Source organism: Chionomys nivalis, chromosome 9 (genome assembly GCF_950005125.1).
Source record: "Chionomys nivalis chromosome 9, mChiNiv1.1, whole genome shotgun sequence".
Lineage (NCBI taxonomy): Eukaryota > Metazoa > Chordata > Mammalia > Rodentia > Cricetidae > Chionomys > Chionomys nivalis.
This window is the reverse complement of record NC_080094.1, coordinates 68,493,677-68,521,151: the sequence shown is the minus strand read 5'-3', so window position 1 is coordinate 68,521,151 and position 27,475 is coordinate 68,493,677. Positions and strand designations below refer to the sequence as shown.

The following is a 27,475-nucleotide window of genomic DNA, read 5'->3' as shown; positions in this document are numbered from 1 at the left end:
AGGAAGAAATACTAGCATATGCTATATTTTCTATTTAGTTTATTTTTTAAATGATACTTTTATATTTCAATTGCTCAGCTATTTTAGCTTGGCTCTTGACTGAATAAGCATTTATGACTGTGCAGTTTGTGTACCTAGTGTGTAATACATACTTCCCTTATTTGTATTTGCTCTCCTTTTTCCCTTCCCATTTCATTTCACTTTTTAACCTCTCAGATCTGAAGACCCCCATACCACCTGAAGTATGTCTGCCTGAACGTTATCAGGATATAACTGATGGACCTGGTATCAGTTACTATTCATTGACATTGAAATTGTAAAATAATTCTTGGTTATTATAGATAGTTTTTGTCCTAAATAGTACAGGAAACATAACTCAAGCAAAGACAATGCACCAAGGAGACTCACATAAAATAAAATAAAAAAACAAACAAACAAACTGGAGAACACAATCATTCTAGAAGATGTACAAAACACATCAACAAAACACACAGATGAGAAAGCCAGCCAATAAGCTTCTATAAGCTCATGGTTCCCCAGCATCTGAAATGAAAGACACGAGATGGCTCAAGTATCAGAAAAGGATTTCAGAATCCCACTTTCAAACAGTAAAGAACCCACAGAGGAGTCAAATAATCAGATAAATAAAGCAAGGAAATAAGCTGAGAACCTGGGTAAAGAGCATTAGCAAAGTAGATAAAAAGAGCAGCAACAAGGAAGAGAAATTTAAATAAAAAACAGAGGAAAATGTATGGAAGGAAACTGAGATTCCGAAATCAACCAAACAGAAATGCTAAAAATACATGGTAAAGGACCCAACTTAAAAAGGCAGTGGAAGCTAGGTGGTGGTGGTGCATGTCTTTAATCCCAGCACTCGAGAGGCAAAGGCAGGTTCCAGGCCTGCCTGGTCTACAAGAGCTAGTTCCAGGACAGCTAGGGCTGTTACACAGAGAAACCCTGTCTCAGAAAAACCAACCAACCAACCAACCAACCAACCAACCAACCAACCAACCAAAGAAACAAACAAAAGACAGCGGAAAGGATTATCATCAAACAAACAAGATCAAGCAGAAGCATGAATATCAGCAATAAGGGCCATGGTAAAGATAATATCATATTCAATAAAGGAAAGAATGAGAAAGACCAAACCCAAGAAGCCATAGCACAGAAGAAGGAGCTGAGATTAAAAATGGTATGAACTGTTCAATAGCAACACAGTAAAATATGAGAGAAAGAAATTGACATTCAAACACGAGGCATTTAGAACTCCAAATAGACACAACCAGAGAGCTTTAACCACAGTTATGATGTCAAAAATACAAAGCAATAGAAATATTATCAGAGTCAGAGAGATGGCTCTGAGGGTGAAGACATTTGCCGCCATGTCTGATGATTTGAGTTTCACCCCTAGGTCTCACATGGTAGGAGAGATAATCAATAATCCCAAGGGATGTGCTCTGACCTCCATACACAGACCGTGACACAGACACACACTCACTCACGAATTAACTAAATAATAAATATGTTTAAAAAAGAAACAACAATAAAAGCTATAAATCTAGAACATGAACACACAAGGCAAACACATCAACATAACACCATATTTCTCACCAATAACTCTAATGTGTAAGGAAAACACGGAATGCTATATTTCAGGGGAAGAAAGTAAGTACCAACCAAGACTGTTCCATCCAGCAAAGCTAGCTCTAAAACTTGATCTAGGAATAGAAATATTTTAAGACAAGCACAAATAAAGACAGTTTATGATCACTAAGCCACCAGTTGAAAGGAAGACCATATATAGAGGAAGGAAGAGTTTAATTATGATTATCGCAGGAAAGAATAAATTTTATGAGAGAAAAATGAACAACAGACAAGTGGGAGAATATCAAAATGCCCAATACCAAAAATAAAAAAAATAAAAAGGAAAAAGCACATTTTGGTAGTTTGAGTGGAAAGTGGTCTCTAAAGACTCACAAATTTAAACTAGCAAACTTTAAGTGGGAAGATAGAAAATATACTAACACATGCACACACACACACACACACCTTAAAACAAATAATTTAATCAACTAGAAAAATAGCCAACAAAATTATAGGAATTAGAAAACCTATCTCAATAATAATAATAGTCACTTTAAAAGGCCTCAATTATGCCAATGCCAAGCTGTTTTCAATACTGTAGCTCTGTAATAGAGTTTGAAGTCAAGGATGGTAATGCCTCCAGACGCTCCTTTATTGTATAAGATTGTTTTGGCTATCCTGGGTTTTTTGTTTTTCCATATAAAGTTGATTATTGTCTTCTCCAGATCTGTGAAGAAATTTGATGGGATTTTGATGGGGATTGCATTGAATCTATAGATTGCTTTTGGTAGAATTGCCATTTTTACTATGTTGATCCTCCCAATCCAAGAGCAAGGGAGATCCTTCCATTTTCTGGTGTCCTCTTCAATTTCTTTCTTCAAAGACTTAAAGTTCTTGTCAAATAGATCTTTCACTTCCTTGGTCAGATTTCGCGAGGGGTGCACCCACACACTGAGACAATGGGGATGTTCTATCAGGAACTCACCAAGGCCAGGTGGCCTGGGTCTGAAAAAGCATGGGATAAAACCGGACTCGCTGAACATTGCGGACAATGAGGACTACTGAGAACTCAAGAACAATGGCAATGGGTTTTTTGATCCCACTGCACGTACTGGCTTTGTGGGAACCTAGGCAGTTTGGATGCTCACCTTACTAGACCTGGATGGAGGTGAGTGGTCCTTGGACTTCCCACAGGACAGGGAACCCTGATTGCTCTTTGGGCTGATAAGGGAGGGAGACTTGATCGGGGGAGGGGGAGGGAAATGGGAGGCGGTGGCAGGGAAGAGGCAGAAATCTTTAAGGAAAAAAAAAAAAAGCCTCAATTAAGCCAGGCAGTGGTGGGGCACACCTTTAATCTCAGCACTTAGGAGGCAGAGGGAGGCGGATCTCTGTGAGTTTGAGGCCATCATGGTATAAGAGCTAGTTCCAGGACAGGCTCCAAAGCTACAGAGAAACCCTGTCTCAAAAAACAAAAATAATAATAATGAATAGATGCAGATATCTAGCTGGATTGAAAAAACATCCAACTGTCAATTGTGTTAAGAAACATACTTCACTGGTAAAGAACAGAAGAAAATGTTGGAATCAACATATCCAATGATAGGAACCTGAAAGCATGCTGGTTAGATATTCAAACCCAAATTAGTGAAATGGACATTGACAGCCACATTGGTGCACAGAGATGACTCAACAGTTAAAGAACACTGACTGTTCTTCTAGAGGACCCAGGCTCAGTTCCCAGCAACCACATGGCAGCTTATAACCCTCTTTAACTCAGTTTGAGGAATTCTAAAGCCCTCTTCTAGCCTTTATGGTTACCAGCCATGCATATGATATACAGGCACACAAAGAAGCAAAACATCCATTCACATAAAAATTAAAGTAAATAAAAAACTCAAAAGCCATATTAATACATAGGACAATTCATCAAGAAGATACAATTATAAATATGTATATGTACTATTGTATCTCCAAATTTTACAAGCCAAACATTAATTGGTAATTAGATGGTATAGAAAATGAAACAGGTCTTGATACATCAGTGAATGACTTCAACATCCCCACTTTAAACTTTAGATAACTCACTCAATTTAAAAATCAATACAGAAACTATAGAGCTAGTTAAGTTACATAATGGAAAAAAGAGACTTACCAAAGTCATATAGGACATTCTGATGAGCAGATCACGGAACCTTTTCTAAAATAACCCAAATCTACACTACAAAGCAAATGCTAACAAATTGGAAAAGAATTAATTTCATGTATCTTATCAGACTACAATAGAATTAAAAAAATCACTGAAGAACAAAACAAAACAAAACTATATATTCTTGAAGAATGAACAACAAAGTCTTTAGTGAACAGTTGGTCACTGAAGAAATCAGGGGCCAATTAAATCATTCTTAGAATCAAATGAAAGAAAACTGTGGTTTGAATTTGAAATGTCTCTCAGAGTCAACATACTTATATCCTTGGTCTCTGTGTGTGGCATAGTTTGGGAAGGTTATAGAAGCTTTAGGAGGCCAATGGCTCCTACTCTGGCCACCTACTACCGTGTGTCCCACATCACTGTGGACTCTCCCTCTAGAACTGTAGCCAAAATCAATTCTTCCTTCTATAAGTCACTTCTGATCATGGTGTTTTATCAAAGCAATAAAAAGTAATTAATATATGAACAATTAAGAATTTCTGGGATAAGGTAGTTCTGTTAGGTTTTTACAGTATTTACATTAATAATTTACATTAGAGAGATCTCAAACAAATAATGATGTAACCTAAGGTCACAGAAAAACAAGAACAATGCAAAAATCTCAAAGCATTAGATGGTAAGAAACAGTAAAGGTTAGCTAAAAATTAATGGAATACATATGAAGAGAACAATAAATAGAATGCATCAAACAGAAATTTGGTTCTTTAAAAAAATAAATAAGCTGTAAAGCCTCTAATCAAAATAATAAGGGGTGATGGTAGGGGAATCCAAATTAGGAATTTCAGGGATGAAAAAGATAGTAATAGAGATTTTAATGAAATCAGAGGATCATTAGGGAACACTTTGAAAAGTTATATTCTAAAAAACAAAACCTGAAAAATTCCTAGACAAAGATGATCGACCAAAATTCAATCAGAAGTATCTGAGTAGCTTAAACAGATTCATAGGAAGCAATCACACTGAAGTAGTAATAAAAACCGTACCAGCAAAGAAAGCACAGTATAAGGAGGATTCATTATCAAATTCTACCAACGCTCTAGCAAAGCTCTAACACCAATGCTCTTCATATTGTACTAGAAAATAGAGTGACAGATTAACAACCCCCATTTCTTTGATGCTACCATTACCTTGACAATGAAAACGAATAAGGACAAGATAGTCCAGTCCAAGAGAGGGAGAAGCAACAATTTGAGCAAAGGGGTCAAGACTATGATTGGGAAACTAATAGAGACAGCTGGCGAACCTTCATAGGACTGAACTAGGCCCTCTGAATGTGGGTGACAGTGTGTGGCTTGGGCAGTTTGTAGGGCCACTGGTTGTGGGACCAGGATTTATCTCTAGTGATGAACTGACATTTTGGAGCCCATTCTCTATGGAGGATATCTTGTTTAGCCCAGATATAGAGGAGAGGGCCTTTGTTCTGCCTCCAGTGATGTAGCAGACTTTGTTGACTCTCCATGGAAGCCCTCATCCTCTCTGAGGAGTGGACAATGGGGGGGGGGTGAGATGGGAGGAGTGAGAGAAGGGGAGGGAGGTGGAACTGGGATTGGTATGTGAAATGAAAAAAGATTGTATTTAAATAAAAAAAAACCCTATAAGCCAATATCCCTGATGAGTATGAATGAAAATTTTCAATAAAATATAGACAAATTAGTTTCAAAATCACACAACATAAACATGTTTCATCCCAGGTGTAGTGGTTCGAAAAAGAATGGCCCCCAGCAGGATCATATTACTGAGCAATAGTAGTAACATCAAAATGGAACTAGCACAAAAACAGGCATGAAAATCAATGGAACAAAACAGACCCAAACATAAGTATGTGTTACTACAGTCATCTACTTCTTTTTTTACAAATAGGCCATGAAGATATATTGGTCTTCAACAAATATCAGTGGGAAAACTGGATGTCTGTACATGAAAAAATAAAATTATACTGGAATCTATCACCTTGTACAAAAAACTAATGAAATAGATTAAAGACCTAAACCTGAAACACAAAACTGCTACAAGACAACCTAGGTGGTGCGCTACACGATACAGGGATAGGAAAGGACATGCAGAACAGGACTCCATGTGCCCAAGAACTAAGGCCAATGATTAACAAGTGAGACCTCAGAAAGCTGAAAAAACTTTCTGCACAGAAATAGAAACAATCAATCAAGTGAAGAGGAAAACCAAAGAATTGGACAGAATCTTTGTCAGCAATATTTCTGACAGAGGATAAATATCTATATTCTATAGAATATAGAAACAACAACAACCCCAGAGTAAAAAGAACAAAACAGTACAAAAGACACATTCCAAAGTGGGCCCCGGACCTGAACAGAGAGAGAGAGTTCTCAAAAGATGAAATAAGAATAGCTAAGAAATACCTTGAAAAAAATTCATTAAAACTTTGATGTTTCATCTCAACCCAGTCAGAACAGTTAAGATCAACAAAACAACTAAAAATAAATGCTGAAGAGGATGTGGGGGAAAGGGGAGTCCTCATTCACTGTTAGTGGGATTACAACTGGTACAGCCACTCTGTGCTTGATGGAGAACCCTCAAAAAATTAAATATAAACCTACCACATGACCTTGCTATACCATTCTTCAGCATATACCCAAAGGACTTAACATCCTATTCCAAACACTTGTTCAGCTTTGCTCACTTCTATTCTATACACAACAGGTAGGAAATGGAAACAACTTAAATGTCCATTAACTGATGAAGAGTTAGTGAAATGTTGTTCATATACACTACAGAATATTATTAAGCTATAAAGAGAAGTGAAATAGTAAAATTTTCAGGAAAATATCCAGAACTTGAGAAGCTGCATTGAGTGGGGGTAACTCAGACCCAGAAAGACAAATGTCTTGTATTCTCTCATCTGCTGCTCTTAGCTCCAGATCGTTGGGTGTGAGGAAAAATCTGCTGCAACCACAAAAACTGGGAAAGTAAAAGGGGACCATGGAGTGGGAGACAATGGAAAAAAAGAATAGCAGGATACAAGTGATTTGAAAGGGTGAAAAACTGCAGAGGGCGGGGGGGGGGGACGACACACAACCACTCTAATTAGGGAAGGGAGAGTGTGTTCAACACAGAAGGAGAGGGCTGGAGGAAGATAAAATATCAGTAAGGATGTATGAAAAAGTCATAAGGAATCCTATCTATTTATATAAAATTACATATAATACATATAACCTTATGTGTACACATCTACATATATAGTTTAAATAAGATTTTCCTACCTGGTTGACACTGCACTTCCCAAGAGCAATAGACAGACTATCTAACAAAAACCCCAATATCAGGAATAAGAAGCACCTTTTTGAATTGTTGGTCAGGGGAGACTAAAAGACTCCAAAACATTAGAACTATTGTTATAGCATTTGGCTACTTCCCTGAGGTTGAAGATGACTCCCTATTGCTGAAGACAACATGTACTTTAGAACACAGGTCCCAGAAGATCAATGCTGGATCTGACTAGAAAGCCTCCTTCTAAGTTTCATGAAACCAGAATGTACCATGTAAGTTCCAAAGAAGGGAAGCAACCAATAGTCCTATTCAGCTATGATGCTTGTAAACCATAGCGATGATCAGGAAGGCAAAATATCCCTAAGGCATGACAATGGCACACAAATTTTGGTGGGAACCCACAGCTCTCTAATTGAACTTCAGGCCACTGTTAAGAAGAAAATCGTTCCTGATACTGGAAATGTAACTGCAGCTAGTGAGGTCACACATCTTGGAGGAGAACCTGCAGTAGCAACTCTACTAAACAAGTGTAATTCCTAGCTGCATTCTGAATCTACTTTTATATCTACAGATAAACATAGCTCTTTCCATTCATCAAGGAAATTTCTCTTCACAACAGAGACCATTACAGAAAATCATGACCTTTGAGATGCCTCAATGAAGACATCTACAATAAAACTCCTCGACCTAAGGCTAGGGGAATCATCATGGAAGACGGGTGGAAAGATGGAAAGAACTAGAGACACAGAAAGTCTGATAGGTTGTTCTTGCTTCTCCAAGGAATAACAGGGAAACTACATCTACTAATTGTCAAGAAAATGACTGCTTAAACAAGGAAGACACCAAAGGACATACTAACATGAATGGAGAAATCTCAGTTACAGGTAAACCAAAAAATGCTGAGAGCTGGAGAAACAGTCTTCACCAGGGAAAAGCCCCACACCTGGCTAAATAATCCCAAGTGGTCATCTCTGAAATCATATATATACAAGTAACATTATATGAACTGAACAGATTGTATTTACATATTTAGGTGTGTGTGTATCAACAATTAGAAAAATGATTCTGTAAATCTTAGAGAGAGGCAAGTGTGTGGGGGTGTATGGAAGGCCTTGGATAAGGAAAGGGAAAGAAAAATGTCATTATATTCATATTTAATTCAATTTATTAAAGAAAAATATAAAAGCATATTATAAGCCAGCAATTCAGAAAACACTGTTTCTTGTCTGTCTGAAGTTTTTGCTTAAGTTCCTGTCTAGATTTACCAATGATGGACTATGTCTTGGAAGTATAAACCAAAGAAACTTTTTTGACCCTAAGCTGCTGTTGGTTAGTCTTATCAAAGCAAGAGAAGGGAAACTAGAATTTCTTAGTTTGTTTTCTATTGCTGAAAACCACTACCAAACGTAACTCTGGGAGGAAAGGGTTTACTACATTGTACAACTCCAAGAGAAAAGTTAGGGCAGGAACTCAAGCGGGAAGCTGGAGGTAAAGAACGGATGTGAAGGCCATGAAGAGATTCTTATTACTGGCCTACTGTTCATTTCTTATTCAGCCTGCTTTCTTCTATATCCCAAGACCACTTGCCCAGGGGTAGTAACACCCACAAAATGAGCTGGACCCTCCCATATCAAACATTAATCAAGAAAATATCCACACAACTGCCTATAGGCCAATTTGATGGAGGTATTTCTCTCAATTGAGGTTCCCTCTTCCTAGATATCTGGAGTTTGTACCAAATTGACAAAAAACTAGCCAATACATAGAATAATCAGGAAAAGATAATTCACTGGATAGTGAATAACCATATGTAAAAAAAGAAAACTAGATCAATATCTCTTACCCTGCACAAAAATCAATGGATCAATCAAAGAACTGGAGGGATCTAAGATCTGAAGCTGAAGCTGCTCGAGAAAAAACAGATAAGACACTAAGGCATAGGCACAGGATGGGAAGGCCTCAATAACACAGGAAATGATCTCAAGTATCCAGAAATGGGATTACATATAATGAAAAAGTTTTTATAGAGCAAAAGAAACAGCAGAGTAAAGAGACTGTCTTCATTAATGGGTAACAATTTTTACCCACTATGCATCTGAAAGGGGGTTAATATTCATGATCTATAAAGAACTGCAAAAGTTAAACACAGCAAAAAAAAAAAATCCCCAAATCACTAATGATCTAATAAAACTCAATAGATAAAGCACATGCCATTCTACCACTGCGACTCAAGCATTCCCTACTTTTCCTCTAAGTTTTGACCTGTTAGTTAACTCTCTTTCCTAAATAGATGGGCTGCATTTATCCTAGATTCTCAGTCACATCTACACTGGGCTAAACATGTGACAAACTTCTGAATATACACAATTCTTCTTTATTAGTTTTTAACATTAAGGATTTTACATTCCAGATATAGTATGATAATATCATTTGTTGTTTATCAATGAACATTTAAGTTATTTTCAATCTTTCACTATTAAAATATGCTGTATGAATACTTTTATATATTCTATAGCTGAGTAAATATATTATCAAATTATCCTCTACAGAAGCTACATTTAAAATTTCTTTTAAAATTGTGTATGTGGGGGGTATGATGTGTGTTAAGTGTGGGCACAGATGTAACAAAGGGCACGTGTGGACCATAGGGGTCAGCTCTGTGGCCTGGGTGCTGGGTGTGCAAACACAGGGTTGTCAGGCTAGCACAGCAAGTGCTTTCCCTGCTGAGTCATCCTGCCACTCTTCTACCACTTTTACTTTTATTAGTAAGAATGAAAGTATGACTTTCCCTTTATTGCTAATAAAGTCTTTTGACAAACACTTTAGAATATGGGGACACCGATCACTGAGCAGTGAGAGGGTACCATTACAGTTTTAAACTACATTTCTCTTATTGTAACTGAAACCAGACATCTCTTTTATAAGTTTGAGGGTCACAAAAAATTTCTCTTCACATTTTTGCTGACTTGCTAAAAACTGAGTCTTCCTTGTCCATTTTAAAGGATCAACATATGCAAGAAAAATTAGTTCTTATTTTATATATGAATACAGATACTCTCTTGCTGTGGGACAACGGTCTATACCCTGTCACTTGTATTTTAAATAAACACTGATTGGTCAGTAGCCAGACAGGAAGTAGAGATGGGGCAATGAGAACAGGAGAATTCTGAAAAGAAAAAGACTCACTCTGTAGTCGTAACCCAGACATAGAGGAAGCCAGACACAGAGCAAGCAAGATGTGACTGCCTCAGTGAAAAAGGTACCAAGCCATATGGTTGACACAGAGTATTATGGGCTAATATAAGTTATAAGAGTTAATAAGAAGATTTTTAGTTTGTTCATAGTTGTCTAAATCAAAGTTTTAATCATGTTATTCAAATAAATTATATGTGTAAAAGGACAGCTTGCTATTACTTAATATGCTTGATTTGGTACACAACTAACAGGTGACTACTTGATATTGGCTGTATGTATTAACCATTAATACATATATTTATTATTATTCACTATATAGGCATTAGTATATGGTGGACATACAGGAGAAAATGAAATAAACTATCTTCACAAAGAAGTCTCATCTGTGATGAAGGTATACAAACAATTAATTAGAAATACTGTGAACCTAGGAAATATGAGGTATTTTTCTCATTGCTATGATCAGTTATCTGATGAGAATTGAGCTTGTTATAGCTCAGAGTTCCCTCAAACAATCTGACATGGTGCGGGAGAATTGTCTGTATTCTGTCAATCATGTTATAAATAAACGCTGATTGGCCAGGCATGAAATATAGGCAGGAAAACCAGACAGGAAGTAGAAATGATGTAATGAGAACAGGAGAATTCTGGGAAGGAGGAAGTTGATTCCTCCCACTCCTGCCCAGACCACAGAAGCAGCAGGATGTGAGCTGCCCCACTGAAAAAAGGTACTGAGCCACATGGCTAACATAGATCAGAAAAATGGGTTAATCAAGATGTGAGAGTTAGCCAGTGAGAGGCTAGAGCTAATGGGCCAATCAGCTTTATAACTTATAGAGATCTTTGTGAGATTTTCTTTGGAACTAAACAGTTGTGGAGTACTGGACAGGACAAAAAACCCAGCAAACAAACAAGCCCGTTTATGCTACAGATTGGTGCAGATATGGATAACTGCATCCATACAAAGCCTGAGAAAGCTTGGGAAATACTAAAGTAAAGCATTTTGGTTTTCAGCCTTAGCAGAAAAAAAGCTACTGTTTTAAAATGTCGGCTTTCTGGGCTGTCCTGCCAGGGAAAACTTTGACTCTTTCAAACAGGCTGTCCAGACTATGGAGCTATGGATACATTGTTGTAGCTTGCTTCCTGGGAAGAAAACGCCATAGGAGCTTTTGACTGTTGTTTATGGACACAGCATTGCAGCTTGCTTGCTGGCAAAGACCTTAAAACGCCATAGAGTTGTGGCAAAAACCTTCTCCATATTCCATATTCCTCAGCAAATTAAACACCCATGTGGTCAGAAAAAGAGAGATATACAGTAAAGAGAGATTCAAAGAATGAGAAAACCTCTAAACGGTTTACAGTGTGTTAAAAAAAAATAGGCTAAAGATTAAAGTTCTCAGAGGAAGAAAGAAAGAAAGAAAGAAAGAAAGAAAGAAAGAAAGAAAGAAAGAAAGAAAGAAAGAAAGAAAGAGAGTAGCCTGGGAGGCAGAGACAGACGGATCTCTTTGAGTTCAAGGACAGCCTGGTTTACAGAGAGAATTCCAGGACAAAGATATACAGAAAACCTGTCTCAAAAAGTCAAAAGTTAAAAGTGAAAATAAAAGAAATAGAGGTTAAAATAAAGCCACGTAAAGATGAAAAATACATAGAGAATCTTGACACTGTATGCTATTATGCTCTCTTTGAATTGTTTGAATGCTGAGGAAGGAGCAACAGCTGCTAAAAGATATCTGCTTATAAATGCTGCAGAATTAATCCAAAATAGGTATTTTGAAAATACTTTGGCTTCAAAATTGAAGTCAAAAGGTATGTTACTTTGGAGAAGAGATTTTGCTTTTGTTTCCACAGAAAATGAGAGGCTGTGGATTTATTCAGTGTTAAGAAAAATCAGCTTTGATCAAGGAAGACCACCTGAGAAATCTCCGGCAGTAATAGATGGCCCAAATGTCAGAATTCTTCATCCAGAACAGGTTCAAGACAGATGCCTGAGATGATCAAGACTCACAGGATACTTCAATCAGAACTTGATCATAACTCTAAATTTTCGTTAGGTCCCCATAAGATTATCAGCACCTCAAATCAGCTGGAAGTAGCCTAAAATACTATGCCCACATTCCCAAAAAATGGACTATGGATATTTTATTTAATTTTTTTTGTTGTTGTTTTTTGGTTTTTTTGAGACAGGGTTTCTCTGTGGTTTGGGAGCCTGTCCTGGAACGAGCTCTTGTAGACCAGGCTGGTCTCGAACTCACAGAGATCCGCCTGCCTCTGCCTCCCAAGTGCTGGGATTAAAGGTGTGCGCCACCACCGCCCAGCTATTTTTTTTAAAAAGGGGGAAGTGGTGCGGGAGAATTGTCTGTATTCTGTCAATCATGTTATAAATAAACGCTGATTGGCCAGGCATGAAATATAGGCAGAAAAACCAGACAGGAAGTAGAAATGATGTAATGAGAACAGGAGAATTCTGGGAAGGAGGAAGTTGATTCCTCCCACTCCTGCCCAGACCACTGAAGCAGCAGGATGTGAGCTGCTCCACTGAAAAAAGGTACTGAGCCACATGGCTAACATAGATCAGAAAAATGGGTTAATCAAGATGTGAGAGTTAGCCAGTGAGAGGCTAGAGCTAATGGGCCAATCAGCTTATAATTTATGGAGACCTATGTGTGATTTTATTTGGGGCTAAACAGTTGTGGGGTACCAGGCAGGACAGAAACACAAGCAAGCAGGCCTGGCCCTGTTCATGTTACACTGACATGGTAGATAAAGTATCGCAGCAGGAGACTATGAAGATAGTCACGTTGTTTCCATAGTCATAAAGCTGATAGAAAAATGCCCATGTTATATGTGCTTTCTCTTTTTTTTAAGTCCAAGATCTCAGCCTATGGAATGATACAGTCATATTCAGGTGGGTCTTCTCTGCTCATCTAAATCTCTTTGGAAGCACAAGTGTGTCTTGATGTGGGATTCCCCTCTGTATGATGTGAATATGTTTTATTACCATTGGTTAATAAAGAAGCTCCTTTAGCCTATGGAAGGGCAGAATAGAACTAGGTGAGAAAACCAAACAAAGATATATAGAGAGAGTAGGCAGAGTCAAGGAGATGCCATATAACTACCGAAGGAGACAGACGCTGGAACCTTACCAGTAGGCCATAGCCTTGTGGTGATAGACAGATTAATAGAAATGGGTTAATTCAAGATGTAAGAGCTAGCTAGAAATACAGTTGAGTCATTGGCCAAACAGTGATGTAATTAATATAGTTTCTATGTGATTATTTGGGTCTGGGAGGACAGGAAACGAATGAGCAGTCTCTGGTTACTGTGTCTCTTGAGTGATTCAAATTCAGTTCAAGTTAACATTGAAAGTTAATCACTATAAATCCAATTGTACTGGATAGGTTTATACTAACTTGACACAAACTAGAGTCATCAGAGAGGAGGGAGTTTCAACTGAGGAAAGAACTCCATAAAATCCAGCTGTAAGGCATTTTCTTAATTACTGATCAATGGGGGAGGGCCCAGCCCACTGTGGGTTGATACCATCCCTGGACTGGTGGTACTGGGTTCTATAAGATGGTAGGCTGAGCAAGGAAGTATGCAGTACTCCTCCATGGCCTCTTCATCAGTTCCTACCACCAGGTACCTGTCCTCACTGCTTTTGATAATTAACTGTTATATAGAACTGTGAGTAAAATAAACCCTTTTCTCCTCAAGTTGCTTTGGTCATCGTGTCTCATCACAATAGTAACCCTAACAAAGACACCATCTCTTAACAACTTCACAGCCAAACACATCATTTAAAACTATTATGTTCTGGGCTAGAGAGATGGCTCAGAGGTTAAGAGCAATGATTGCCCTTCCAGACTTCCAGAGGTCCTGAGTTCAATTCCCAGTAACCACATGGTGGCTCACAACCATTTGTTATGAGATCTGATACCGTCTTCTGGCCTGCAGGCATACATGCAGGCAGAACACTGTATACATGATAAATAAATAAATCTTAAAAAAAAAACCCAAAAAACTATAATGTTCTACTTCTGGCTCAAGTCTCATGTTTATTGAAAAATACATTTATAATATCTGTAAGAGTTCCAAAATAACAAAGTTCTAAATATTACTCAGAAACCCAATGTTCAAAAGTCCTTCTAAAATTCTAGACAATCTCTTTAGGAATATCCCAGGGGCTTGCTACACAGTTATCCTTGGCTAAACAGCAAGTCCAAGTAGACCCTGAACTACACAGGACACTTGTCAGAAAGAAAAAAGGGAAGGAAGGAGAGAAGGAAGAAGGAATGAAGGAGAGAAAGAAAGGTGAAAAAGAAAGATGAGAAAGGAGAGAAAGGAGAGAAAGATGAGAAGGAGAGAAAGAAAGACTGTCTAAATTATTCTGTTTGTGCTTGCTGAATCAGTAAGCTTCAGATTTAGTGAAAAAGACTATCTCAGAAAGTAAGGCGGAGAGAGGTGGAAGACACCTAACACTGGCCTCTATGAACAGACACACACGAAAGAAAACAAGTTCTATCTTGTATACTTCTAAAATACAATGGCACAAAATAATATTCCCCTTTCAAAATGAAAAAGTGGACCAAAGCCACAAGACCTAAAACGTAGGAGGGCAAACGAGTGAGATTCTACAAAGTGAAAAGAAGAACATTACAAACTCTACAGGTAGTTTACATGCTGACTTGCCTGCATCTTGGGCAGGAACTGGTATCTCCAGGCTATTTTCATGCTAACATCTGCTTCCGGCGTTTTAGGATTATGTGTATCTTCAATCTCTTTTTTACCATTATCATCAAGTAGTGGTGCAGGGAGTTCCTAAGAAAACAAAATGACACATTATGACATCAATGTTAAATATGGTGATTTCTTGATCCATAATGACAGTAATGCTAGAATTTTCCAAGCTTTAAACAAACATGGGTGTCATGCAATTGGTGTAAGCATAAACAGAGTGATTCAGAGGTTTCCTCCCTCTTTCTTCATTTCTGACAAGTGTCCTGTGTAGTTTAGGGCACACTTGAACTTGCTATGTAGTCAAGGATGACTAGGAACCACTCTCCCCCACTTTAATCTCACAAGTGCTAGGATGACTAGAGCTCACAATCATGTCCAGTTTATGTGGGGCGGAGGATTGAACTCAGGGATCTGTGCATGCTGGAAAGCATTCTACCAACTAAGCTCTATCTCTTGGCCTTAATGTAGACAATTATAAAGCAGAAAAGGGGAATGTCAGAATGAAGTTTAATGTTCTTTAGTGAAGTATTATTAAAAAACACTTGAATTTCTATATTAACAAAAATCAATTGCTATTTTAGCAAGAAGCAAAGTATATACTAAAAAATTATACAGTTAAGCAAAGTATGAAATTGGTACTTATGAATATTATTGTTGTGTTCACCATGAGATAAAATACATCATTGTGCAATCTGTTTACTGGTTTTTTAATTCAAGAATTCAAAAATCTTATCCACTGAAATAATGGATGAAGTAACAGTTGATGGAGGAAGGTCATTGGTTAATTAATAAAAAAACTGGCCCTCATAGGTTTGAATATAGGTGGGTGGAGTAAACAGAACAGAATGCTGGGAGGAAGAGGAAGTGAGCTTAGAAGCCAATGCAGCTGTTCCCCAGGGCAGACACCATGCCACTGTGCTCCAGAGCAGAAGCAATGAAGCTCCAACCCAGGATGGACATGGGCTAGAATCTTCCTGGTAAGCACACCTTTGGGGTGCTACACAGATTATTAGAAATGGGCTAAATTAATACATGAGAATTAGCCAAGAAGAGGCTAGATATAATGGGCCGAGCAGTGTTTAAAAGAATACAGTTTGTGTGTTGTTATTTCGGGGCATAAACTAGCTAGGCGGCTGGGAGCTGGGTAGCAGGAATGCAACCCGCAGCTCCCTTCAACAGAATGGCGCCCAGAGGTGGATAACTTAGTCCACAGAAAGCCTGAGAAAGCTTGGGAAAGAATAGAGTAAAGCATGCTTTCTTGGTAGCAGCAATTTTTCGGGTCTGCTCTGCTTGCTAGAGGCAAGCAAGCACTCTCATCTATGAGAGGCTTCCTAACTCAGCTTTAGCTGCAAAATCCTCCAGCTCAGTAAGAGGTCCTGCCACGAAACACTTAAATGGTATTGATAAAAGCTGACTGCATTCTTGTTTGTTTTCAGCCGTAGCAGGAAAAAGTAGTGCTGTTTTAAACTGCTGGCTTTTTGGGGCTGTCCTGCCAGGGCAAACTCTGACTCTTTCACGCAGGTGGTTCGTGTGGTTTGCAAGCACACACTGCTGAAGCTTGCTTGCTGGCAGGGACCTTGAAATGCCACAGAGTTGTGGCAATAAAAATGGCTACAGCCGGAGGGATATCTCTGCCATGAGGCTGGAAAGCTAAGGAATGGGCTGGATCCAGCCGTCAAAGCCACAGCTTTAGTCCTACTGATATTGCTTGGTAAATTAAAGATTCATGTGGTCAGAAAAAGAGAGATATACAGTAAAGAGAGATTCAAAGACAAAGAAAATTTCTAAATGGTTTACAGTGTGTTAAAATATGCAAGCTAAAAGTTAAAGTTCTTAAAGTAAAAAACAAAATAAAAAAAAAGGAAGAAAGAGAGTAGTTGGGTGTGGTAGTACACACCTTTAATCCCAACCTTTGGGAGGCAGAGGGAGATTGACCTCTGTGACTTCAAGGTGTGGTAGCACATGCCTTTAATCCCAATGCCTGGGAGGCAGAGACAGAAGGATCTCTGAGAGTTCAAGGACAGCATGGTCGACAGAGTTATTCCAGGTCAAAGATATACAGAGAACCTGTCTCAAAAAGCAAAAAATAAAAGTAAAAAATAAACGAAATAGAGGTTAAAATAAAGCCACACAAAGATGGAAAATACAATGAGAATCTTGATACTATATGCTATTATGCTCTGTTTGAATTGTTTGAATGCTGTGGAGAGCAACAGATGCTAAAAGATATTTGTTTATAAATGCTGCTGAACTAATCCAACATATATATTTTGAAAATACCTTGATTTTAAAATTTGGATCTAAGGATATGATACTTTGGAAAAGAGTTTCTTCTTTTGTTTTCACAGAGGATGAGACTCTTTGGATTGTTTCTATTCCAATATGGTATGATGGACCACGCCCTCCTGAAGGGTTGCTGTGAACACCTTCAAAAAATCACTTCACTTAACTGCTGACTGAGATGAATCTAGCACACAGGTTATACCATGAAATCCCTAAATAACAGCGCCCCCACTCAGCAGGAAGCAGTTTGGAGAGAAATAACTGCGCCCATATTCCCAAATATTGTTTATAAATGTTCTTTTACATTTAAAGGGGATATGATATAGATATGAATAATTTGCGTCGGTATGGATTTGACTTTATTGATATAAATTTAAGGTCAATTTTGTTATATGTATATGTATTTTTGATCTTGATTAAGGTATTGTGATTGTGTAGTTCATGTAAAAATGTAATGTATATAGGTTGTTAATAGATAATCATAACAGTCAAGTTTGTAGTCATGTTAGTTAAGATTTTCTAGATGTAGATATATTTTAGATAGGCATTCTTCATATCTTTCAAAGACTATAGAATATGGCATTTTAAGTGTTTTAATAACTTAGGGTTTTTCTGACAATGAGACATGTCTGCTCCTGGCAGCACCAATCTACTTAAAGAGGAAGATGGGCATCGAAGAGGATCCTTATGGAGTTTGTTAGACATTTGGGCAAGAAACTGCTCTTGCCTGGACTGCTGCATAAACTGGACACAAAGAACCTGCAGAAAGAGGACTGCTGAACTTGCCTAAAGGTGAGATGATCTTTCGGGGTTCCTGATGAAACTCATGAAAGAGTCTGCAAGACATTCTGCAGGACACAGCAGATAGTGACTGAACTGCCTTTGAAATTTCCTGCTTCATGGAAATGTCTCCATGGGCCTGTAGGCCGAAGATGGATGCCCCAACGGCACAGAGGAACTTTGGGTGACTGTCCAGGCAGCGAGATGTCTCTGTCATTTCTAGAGTTTGGAAGTTGCTTATTTCTTGTTTGTTTAGGAAATACTGTATCCTTCTTGAGTCTTTGATGGAGTTGAAGAATATATAGTTAGTTATAGTTTTCCTTAGTTATGATAACGATAAAATAGATGTAAATATTGTAATTCTTACTTGATAACTGTTTTTTTTATATGTAATTTTGCTATGTTAAAGTTAAAGCCTTCCTTTTTTGTTGTTTAAACAGAAAAAGGGGAAATGGGGCGCCATTCTGTTGAAGGTAGCTGCGGGTTGCATTCCTGCTACCCAGCTCCCAGCCGCCTAGCTAGCTTATGCCCCGAATAACAACACACAAACTGTATTCTTTTAAACACTGCTTGGCCCATTATATCTAGCCTCTTCTTGGCTAATTTTCATGTATTAATTTAGCCCATTTCTAATAATCTGTGTAGCACCCCAAAGGTGCGCTTACCAGGAAGATTCTAGCCCATGTCCATCCTGGGTTGGAGCTTCATTGCTTCTGCTCTGGAGCACAGCGGCATGGTGTCTGCCCTGGGGAGCAGCTGCATTGGCTTCTAAGCTCACTTCCTCTTCCTCCCAGTATTCTGTTCTGTTTACTCCACCCACCTATGTTCTAACCTATGAGGGCCAAGCAGTTTTATTTATTAACCAATGACCTTCCTCCATCAAACAGTGGAGACTAAAGACATATATTTTCCCAATATCAAATTGCTGGCTTTTGCTTTTTAAACAATGAAAATAGAATTTAAGCCAAGCATGGTGGCGCACGCCTTTAATCCCAGCACTTGGGAGGCAGAGGCAGGCGAATCTCTGTGAGTTCGAGACCAGCCTGGTCTACAAGAGCTCGTTCCAGGACAGGCTCCAAAACCACAGAGAAACCCTGTCTCGAAAAACCAAAAAAAAAAAAAAAAAAAAAAAAAGAAAAAAGAAAATAGAATTTAAAATCTTGTATTAAATATAGAGGTCCGCTCCCTTCTTCATAGAGATGAAGGAGGAGTGGATGGGGAAGGGAGTAAATAGGAAAGGGGAGGAGCCTAGAGGAGAGGAGGGAGGGGAAATTAGTTGGTATGTAAAAGGAATAAAAAATATATTATTTAAATAAAAATTTAAAAAATGACTAAACCAAAAAAGAAAGCTATAAAAATAGAGACACTGAATCCCAATTTATTATTTTGTAAGGTGACTTACTGAGTAGCTATAAAAGAAATTTTAAAATTATTATGTGTTATAATTAAAAACAATATTTTGTAAGGGAGAAAAGTATGTCATGATTTTGTTTTTATTTTTTATTAACCAGAATCACAAATGATAAGAATTTACCTTAGCAAATATAATTATATTTAAAGCTTATCTAAATTGCAATTTTTACTTTCAAGGTCAAAAACGCCTTCTTTCCTCTGAGACGAGGAAGGACAGGGTCACATTATGCACTCCATAGCTCAGGCTGGCCTCAAACTTACAATCCTTTCTTCTCTACCTCAAGACTGATGGGACTACAGACATATACAAGGTTCAGCTTATATGATTTAAAATGAGCTAAAATCAATACTCTAAAGTCTATAATCCATTGGCTTTTAATCTTTCAAAGCTGTGCAGTTCTCACCACTGTATAAGCTTTCTGTTACTGGGACAAACACCTGGACGAAACAAGATAAAATGTGGAAGGATTTATTTTCGTTTATAGTTTCAGAGACAAAGTCCATAGTCATCTCACTGCATTGTTTCCAGACCCATTGCTAGACAAAAATAAAAAAAAAATGTGTAAGAGTGTGGAAGAGGAGAACTCCCCATATCTCAGGATAACAGGATACAGATACAGACAAGTATAAAAAGAAGGATACAAAGCCATGATATTTCTGTCAAAGGCCAGACCCCAAAGAACAAGTTCCTCTAATTAGTCCCATGTTTCACAATCCCACCATTTCTCAATAGCCTTTTCAAAGTCTGAATCTTATAATGGATTAACCCATTGATTATGTCACAGCCTTCATGATCTACTCATCTCTGGAAACGTCTTTACTGTCACGCTCAGTGAGTGCTGTGCTGTACAAATCTCCCAGGTGTCTCACTGCAACCAAGTTAACAATAGAGATTAAATATCACAGCCACTATCCAACTTCAGAATATCTTCACCATTCTGTATCCAATGCATATTCGAGAGTCAGTGTCAACTACCAATGTTTCTGTTTCTATGAATTTGGCTCTTCTGAACATTTTATATAGAGTGATACAAAATTTTACATCTGGTTTCTTTCACTTAACATGCTTATCTATGTTGTAACATACATCAGGACTTCATTTCTTTTCATCAGTAAATATTACATTGTATGCAATTACTGAATTTTGTTTACCCATTTATTGGATCATTTCTACCTTTGAATGTTATATTACTATGAATATTCAAAAGAATTTTATTATTTTTTAAATTGAAAAGTGATATACTTGAGTATCTGAAACAATTGTGGCAAACATTTTTGGTCTTAAGAAATCAGGTACAGTTTCACATAACATTGACTTAAATCAATAAATAATGCATTCACTGTTTTGATTAACAATTATATGATGCCTGGCTATAGAACTGGATAGACTCTTACACCATATGCACCCTGGGAAAATATAATCAGAGTCAAAACAAACACAACTCATTTCACTGGAATCTGGACAAATGTCCTAAACCGAAGCCAGAAGCTGATATTATTTCTAATGCAGCTGAAGACATGAAATGAGGTTAATGACAGCATATTTTCTTGTCATGCCCATTTAAGAGATGAGTTCTTGGGCAGGTGGTGACACTCACACTTTCTTTGTCACACAAGACCCTTAACACCATGAGCTACTACAGACGCCGTGGTGACTGGAGTTTTGACACTGGCTCAGGTTTTGTGGAGCTGCATTAACTTCCAAAAGGTGCTGTGGCTCTGGTTCTGGCTCTGCACTGCTTCTATCTCTGGAGGCTAATGAAATGGCTGACGGTACCCATTTTACTACAGAGGATATAAATTCACTGGTTTACAAGATTTTTTTTTTTGTATCTGAATTGCTAGTCATAGGATAACCCTAACAATTACCTATTTGAAGAAAAAGTAGAATGTTTTCTGAAGTAACCACATAATTTATCATCTGATCAATAATAATCTACAAGAATTCCATTTTTGCTACATTCTCAATAACACTTATTTTCCTTTTAAAAAAAAAGCTATACTAGTATGACTAAAACGGTATTCAGTATAGCTTGAGTTTGAATTGTATTTCATGGATGACAACGATGTTCAGCCTTATGGGCATTGCATGACTTCCTTTGAACACATGTATCATGTTCTTCCCACCTCCCAGCTCCCTTCCTCCCTCCCTCCCTTCCCCCTTCTTTCCTTTCTTCCAGATCTTGTTGCTTCCTAGGATGGCCTTGATCTCTCTATTCTACTTCAACCTCAGGAGAGCTGGAATGATAGACATTACCCTGGCGTTTCATTTATCTTTTGTGGCTGGGGATTGTAGGTGTACCTTGCACATAAGTCAAGCTCTCTGGCACTGAACTGAATTCCATTTCATTTTTGGTTGTTTATTTTTTGATATTAAGTAGTGATAAATTTCTCTGTTTATTCAGGTCTGTAGATAATTTCTTACTGTAGACTTTTAGATTTTATATTTAGATCTTTGATACCTTTCAGCTGATTTTTAATCTTATTTTATTCTATATGTGTATGAATGTTTTGTCTGCACAGTCCTTTGCACCACTGCATGCCTGGTGCCTGTAGAGACCAGAAGAGGACATCAGAGCTTCTGAAAATGGAGTTATGAGCCATCATGTGGATGCTGAGAATCAAAGATGGATCCTCTGAAGAAGCAGCCAATGCTCTCAACTGTTGAGCCATCTTTCTAGCCCCTCAAATAAATTTTTACATGATTTGAGATAGGAGTTCTTAAATTATTACAAGACTAAATTATTATTATTATTATTAAAACTATTATTAAGTATCAACCATGCACTAAATTGTAGTCTAGGTGTTTTTTTTGTTATTTATTTATTATGTATACAATATTTTGTCTGTGTGTATGCCTGCAGGCCAGAAGAGGGCACCAGACCCCATTACAGATGGTTGTGAGCCACTATGTGGCTGCTGGGAATTGAACTCAGGACCTTTGGAAGAGCAGGCAATGCTCTTAACCTCTGAGCCATCTCTCCAGCCCCCTGTAGTCTAGGTTTTGAGGCTATAACAATAAACTTAGGAATAGTAAGAGAACACACACATAGTGCTTACCTTATTGCAAACTCTTTTCTAAGTGTTGTAGACACTTTAATTCATTGTTATATCAAGCTTAGAAAGTATTATTATGACATCCCTTTGTGGTGGTCTGAATGAGACATACCCACCATAGGCTCACCTAAATATCTGTTCCCTAGCTGGCAGTGCTATTTGGGGAGGTTTGGAGGTGTGGCATTGCTGGAAGAAGTACATCACTGGGGGCAGGCTCTGAGATTTCCAAAGCCTTAGGGCATGCCCAGTGTGCTCTCTCACTACATATGCTTGTGGTTTAAGATATAAGCTTGCGGCATCCCACTCTAATGTCATGCCTTTCTTGCCATACAAACTCTTTAACTCTAAGCACTTGTGAACTAGTCCATTTATGACTCATGGTATCTCTAACATTCTTCTAATCTTTTATGAAACTCTAGTTTGTGAATCTTGCTATTCAATACAATTCTTCAACATTTCGTCTCCGAGTCCATAAAAGGAACACCCGGGAAAGACTATGAATAGCGTATTAAAAGAAATGTTCTATTGATATTTTTCTTTGAGAAAATCAATAAAGTATCTAGATTAAAATCTGGGTGCAAAAGTGAAACATCTTTTAAGAAACAGAATATTTCCTAGACCCCGCGTGTTTAAGTGCTTAACAAAGATCTATTATTTAATTTTAATTTTTGGCATGATCAGGGCGTGGATACAGGTCTTCTGCCTTCTGCCATTCTTTTCTCTACTATGCCACACTTCTAAGAACCTTTCCAACTGACTCTGGGACTGCCATACCCTAAGTTCTAGTTATTCGTGCCTAATATTTATGTTGAATTAATAGAGCTAAATTTTAATGTCTCTAATAAAGTAAAGCATGGTATCATCAGTGCTCTGAATGACAGAAAGGAGAGAATTGTGAAAAGTGTATACAACCACGGCTGTCAGTGACTGCCGGTCAGAGGATGGAAAACAGTATTCTAGACGAGAAGTTTGTTAATGCGTTCATCTTCTCTTCAGACATGCAAATGTGGCATTTAAAACAAGAGTAGGAATAATTTCAGTACAAATTAATAAGAAACTGGAAATAAAAAAGACATGTTCTAGCCTAGTTTACTGGTACTGCTTTCTCGTTTGTCTGTAATGGCACAAAAATCAACGATGCAACTTCAGATTAAGTGCATCTGAGATCAGAGTATATGTGTTGTGGGTGAACAAAACTCCAGGAGCACCTCCTTCTCTTAGCACAGTATCAATCTGAAAGATGTCACCCCACTACGGTATGTCTGAATGTTGCAGTATTGCTAACTTGCCTAGTTGAAAACTTCCTTAAGTACACATACTCCAGTACTGAAACTATGCTTTTAGGCAGAGCATAAAACAAAATTAGAGAAAAATTTAAAGTAAGCACTAAAACTAAGAATAATCAGCAGTATAAAGACTTGTGAAACACATCTTTAGGCTATAATTTTGACTCCAAATCATTAAATTATGCTATAAATCTAAAGAAAGGAAATTCATTGTATCTGAAGCATCTGCTTGATTTCAATATTACTATTCATAATTTGAGTAAAAAAACTTATTGAATTGATCAACTGATTGGTTGGTGGAATTAAGAAATGTTCTTGTACTTTAGTCTTCTGATATTTAAAAATTTATCAAGGAAACATTTCTATTGAACATGTATTTTTAGAAGCTAAAATAATTGTAGAGTATGCCAACAATGTCTGCCCACTGTGTGATTCGTTACTACTTCACAGATGATCACTTTTAGAATTTTCAGCATTTCTTATAAAAATTGATTTCAATAAAAAGTTTAATATAATATTTTGTCAGATTTCCATTTCAACAGAATAACAAGAATAAAGTTCTTTAATATTCAATTACTACAGCTATCCACCACAGATGAGGGCTGACTTCCATACCTTTGAAAACTTCCATTTTTAAACGTCTAACCACAGAACCAACAGACATACTGAATGGTTTGTTGTTACATTCTCCTTTCCTGAAAGAAAAGGCATCATCATTATTATTATTTTCCTTACTGTTCTGCTTACAGGTCTCCTGGCAGTATCAAATGTCAGAAATGAGCGAAAAGAAGTAGACTTCATAAGTTTTGTAAAAAAGATAGGGTAAAATGAATAAAATCTTCCTGTTGTGGAATAATTGATTTTACACTGATAGTTTAATAAAAAAGCTGAATGGCTAATAGTTAGACAGGATTTGGGGGGCAGAGAGGACACTGGGAAGAAGGACAGAGATGCTGGAGAAGCCAGCCAGACGCAGAACAAGTAGGTCACACAAAATGGGATAGAAGGGCTGGAAAGATGGCTCAGAGGTTAAGAGCACTGGCTGCTCTTCAAGAGTTCAATTCCCAGCAACCACATGGTGGCTCACAACCATCTGGTGCCCTCTTCTGGTGTGCAGGTACATGCAGGCAGAACGCTGTATACATAATCAATAAATAAATCTTTAAAAAAATGGGATAGAAGTAAAAGTCACAGGTTGAATGTAGTATAATAAAAATATGGGTTAATTTAAATTATAAGAGCTAGTTAGAAATAAGCCTAAACTATTGGTAAAGGTTTCATAATTAATAATAAGTCTTTGTGTGATAATTTGGGAGCTAGCTGGTGAAACAAAGGCTAGTTACAAATGGCATCCAATGTCTGGCCATGTATATCCACATAAGATCTGAGAAAGCTTGAAAATAGTTTCTAAACACACAAAAATAAAGCCAAAGTAGTTTCCTTGTCTCGTGTCTCTCATGTCAGTGTGGTACACAGACATGTCTTTCAGCAGCTGTCTGTATACTTGAGCTACCACTGTGCCATGACATAAGCTGAGCGGTAGGTTTAAGGTTTTGTTCATGTAGACAAAAGATTACAGATTTGCAGCAAAGCAGGTACAGATGGAAATAAAACAAAACAAAACCTCTTAAACAGGTTACAGTGTGTTTAACAGAAAAAAAAAGTTTAAAAATAATGAAGTAAAGCCTTTAAAAAGAGAGTATTTAAAAAAAACCATCCATGCAAAGATGGAAATACACAGGGAGTCTGGATCCTATATTAACTTTGAATTTTTAAAATGTTAATGTACAAGAACAAGGCCTATGAGAGACATTGGATTATGGAAACTACTAAATTAAACCAATGTATATATTTTAAAAATGTCTTAATTTCAAAATGGAAGTTGAACAATGGTGTTGCATTGGGGGAGAGGTTATGCTTTTGTTTCCACAGGAAAAAATGGGTGGGGATTCCTTCCAGATTTATAGAGATCAGATTTGTCTGGGGAACACCTGAGTATTTTGACTACAGAAATGGGGGAGGAAGTCAGAAAAGTTTACAGTACAGGTGGCATGAAACTTATCCCTTGACATGTGAACAGCTGGGAGAGGAGATGAGACGTGATAAATCTTGTTGGCTACAAAGTCCTCATGATTTATTATTATGTGTCACCCTTTTATATGGCATGCATAGAGATTTAAGTTATGATTTGATTATACAGTTCACATGGACTTAAAAAGCTGACAGATGTCTTTTGCCTGCTGAAATACAAATCAAAAGTAAATCATCTTTAACTGACTTGTGCATGCCAAACATTACACATTTGTTTTAATGTAGGTATGTATGTTATCTTTGAAAGTTTATGTGTTTACAGATCAAGGGGATATCAATAAAAACAGGTGGCCCAGGTGATCCAACATCTCAGAGTGCCTCTGTTCAGTTTCCTGAGAGTTCTGCATCCAGAACAGCTTCAATGCTACAGGCTGAGATGGTTAAGCCTCACAGATTACACCAGCCAGAACTTCAGATAAGTCTTATACTTTCCCATTGTATAGAGACTGGACAACAACTTGACCATTATCACAATTTTTCCAAGGTCTCCTGAGATTCCAGCATCCCCAAACAACAGGAATCAGTCTAAAAGACATGATGTCCACATTTCTAAGAGGTAGGATGGATGACTTTTGGCCATTGAAAGGGCTATAGATGTTTGCCATCATTTAGAGGGGTTAGTTACAAATTGTTATTGGTCCTGGTCAGGAAAAAGCAAAACAAAGGAGTTAGAATCAAGAATCTCTTTCTAAAGGACACAAAGAGGACATAGTATAAAAATGATGAGATATGGGGGGAGGGGGTGAAATTGTTGAGTCTATCTTAAAAAAATAACTAATCTTAAATATTTTACATTGGCATGAATTTTTGTATATTGATAGAAATTTACAGTTATTTTTGTTATATTGTATAAATATTTCTTTGTTTAAGATATTGTACCCATGCAGCTAATTAAGAAAGGTTATATACATTTTAGTTTTAAAAACTATTTAAAATAATAACGAAAAACATGCTAATAGTCATCTGTAACTATCACACATACAGTCATGTTAGGAATGTTTTCAAGGTCATACAAACATATATTTTAGGTAGATAGGTAATCTTTAAATACTTCAAAGACCTACAGAATGTTTTAATAACATAAGGCTTTTCTTGACAATGAGACATGTCCGCTCCTGGCAGCACCAATCTACTTCAGAGAAAATGATGGGCATCAAAGAAACTCCATATGGGTTTGCTTTCCTTACGGCAAGAGCTAGCCTTGGGCAAGTAACTGCCCTTGCTTCCATTGTTGACAGTTTATGTCAAACTAGTTCAGCAGGACACAAAGAAAAGTGATTGCAAACAGAAAGTGGTCTAGGTATCACACTGAGTGAAGCTTGAGCAAACTTCAAGGTTCACCCTCACAGTGACACACTTCCTCCAAGGCCACACATAATCCAAAAATTTACACTTAATAATGCTATCCCTATGAGCTTTTGGGGGTCAATTCCATTCAAACTACCATAGGGTGTAAGACAGTAAGCAGCACACCGCCACTGCTTGTGAATCAGTTCCTTCCTCCAGTTTCCTGCCCTGTTAGTCCTTGTTCTCACTTCCTTTGTTGATGAATGAAGATGGGCAAATGTAAGTGAAATAAACGTTTTCCTTCCCAGCT

General features: G+C 37.5%; 1 protein-coding gene across 1 annotated transcript in view; it reads right to left on the bottom strand.

Annotated features, from left to right (window-relative positions):
- The window catches only part of Elp4 (elongator acetyltransferase complex subunit 4), a 214,517-nt gene that overhangs the window by 150,458 nt on the left and 36,584 nt on the right, over window positions 1–27,475 (bottom strand). The window contains exon 4 of the mRNA XM_057780320.1: window positions 14,921–15,049. Coding sequence (XP_057636303.1) covers window positions 14,921–15,049 — 129 coding nt within the window. The remainder of the gene's footprint in view (window positions 1–14,920; window positions 15,050–27,475) is intronic.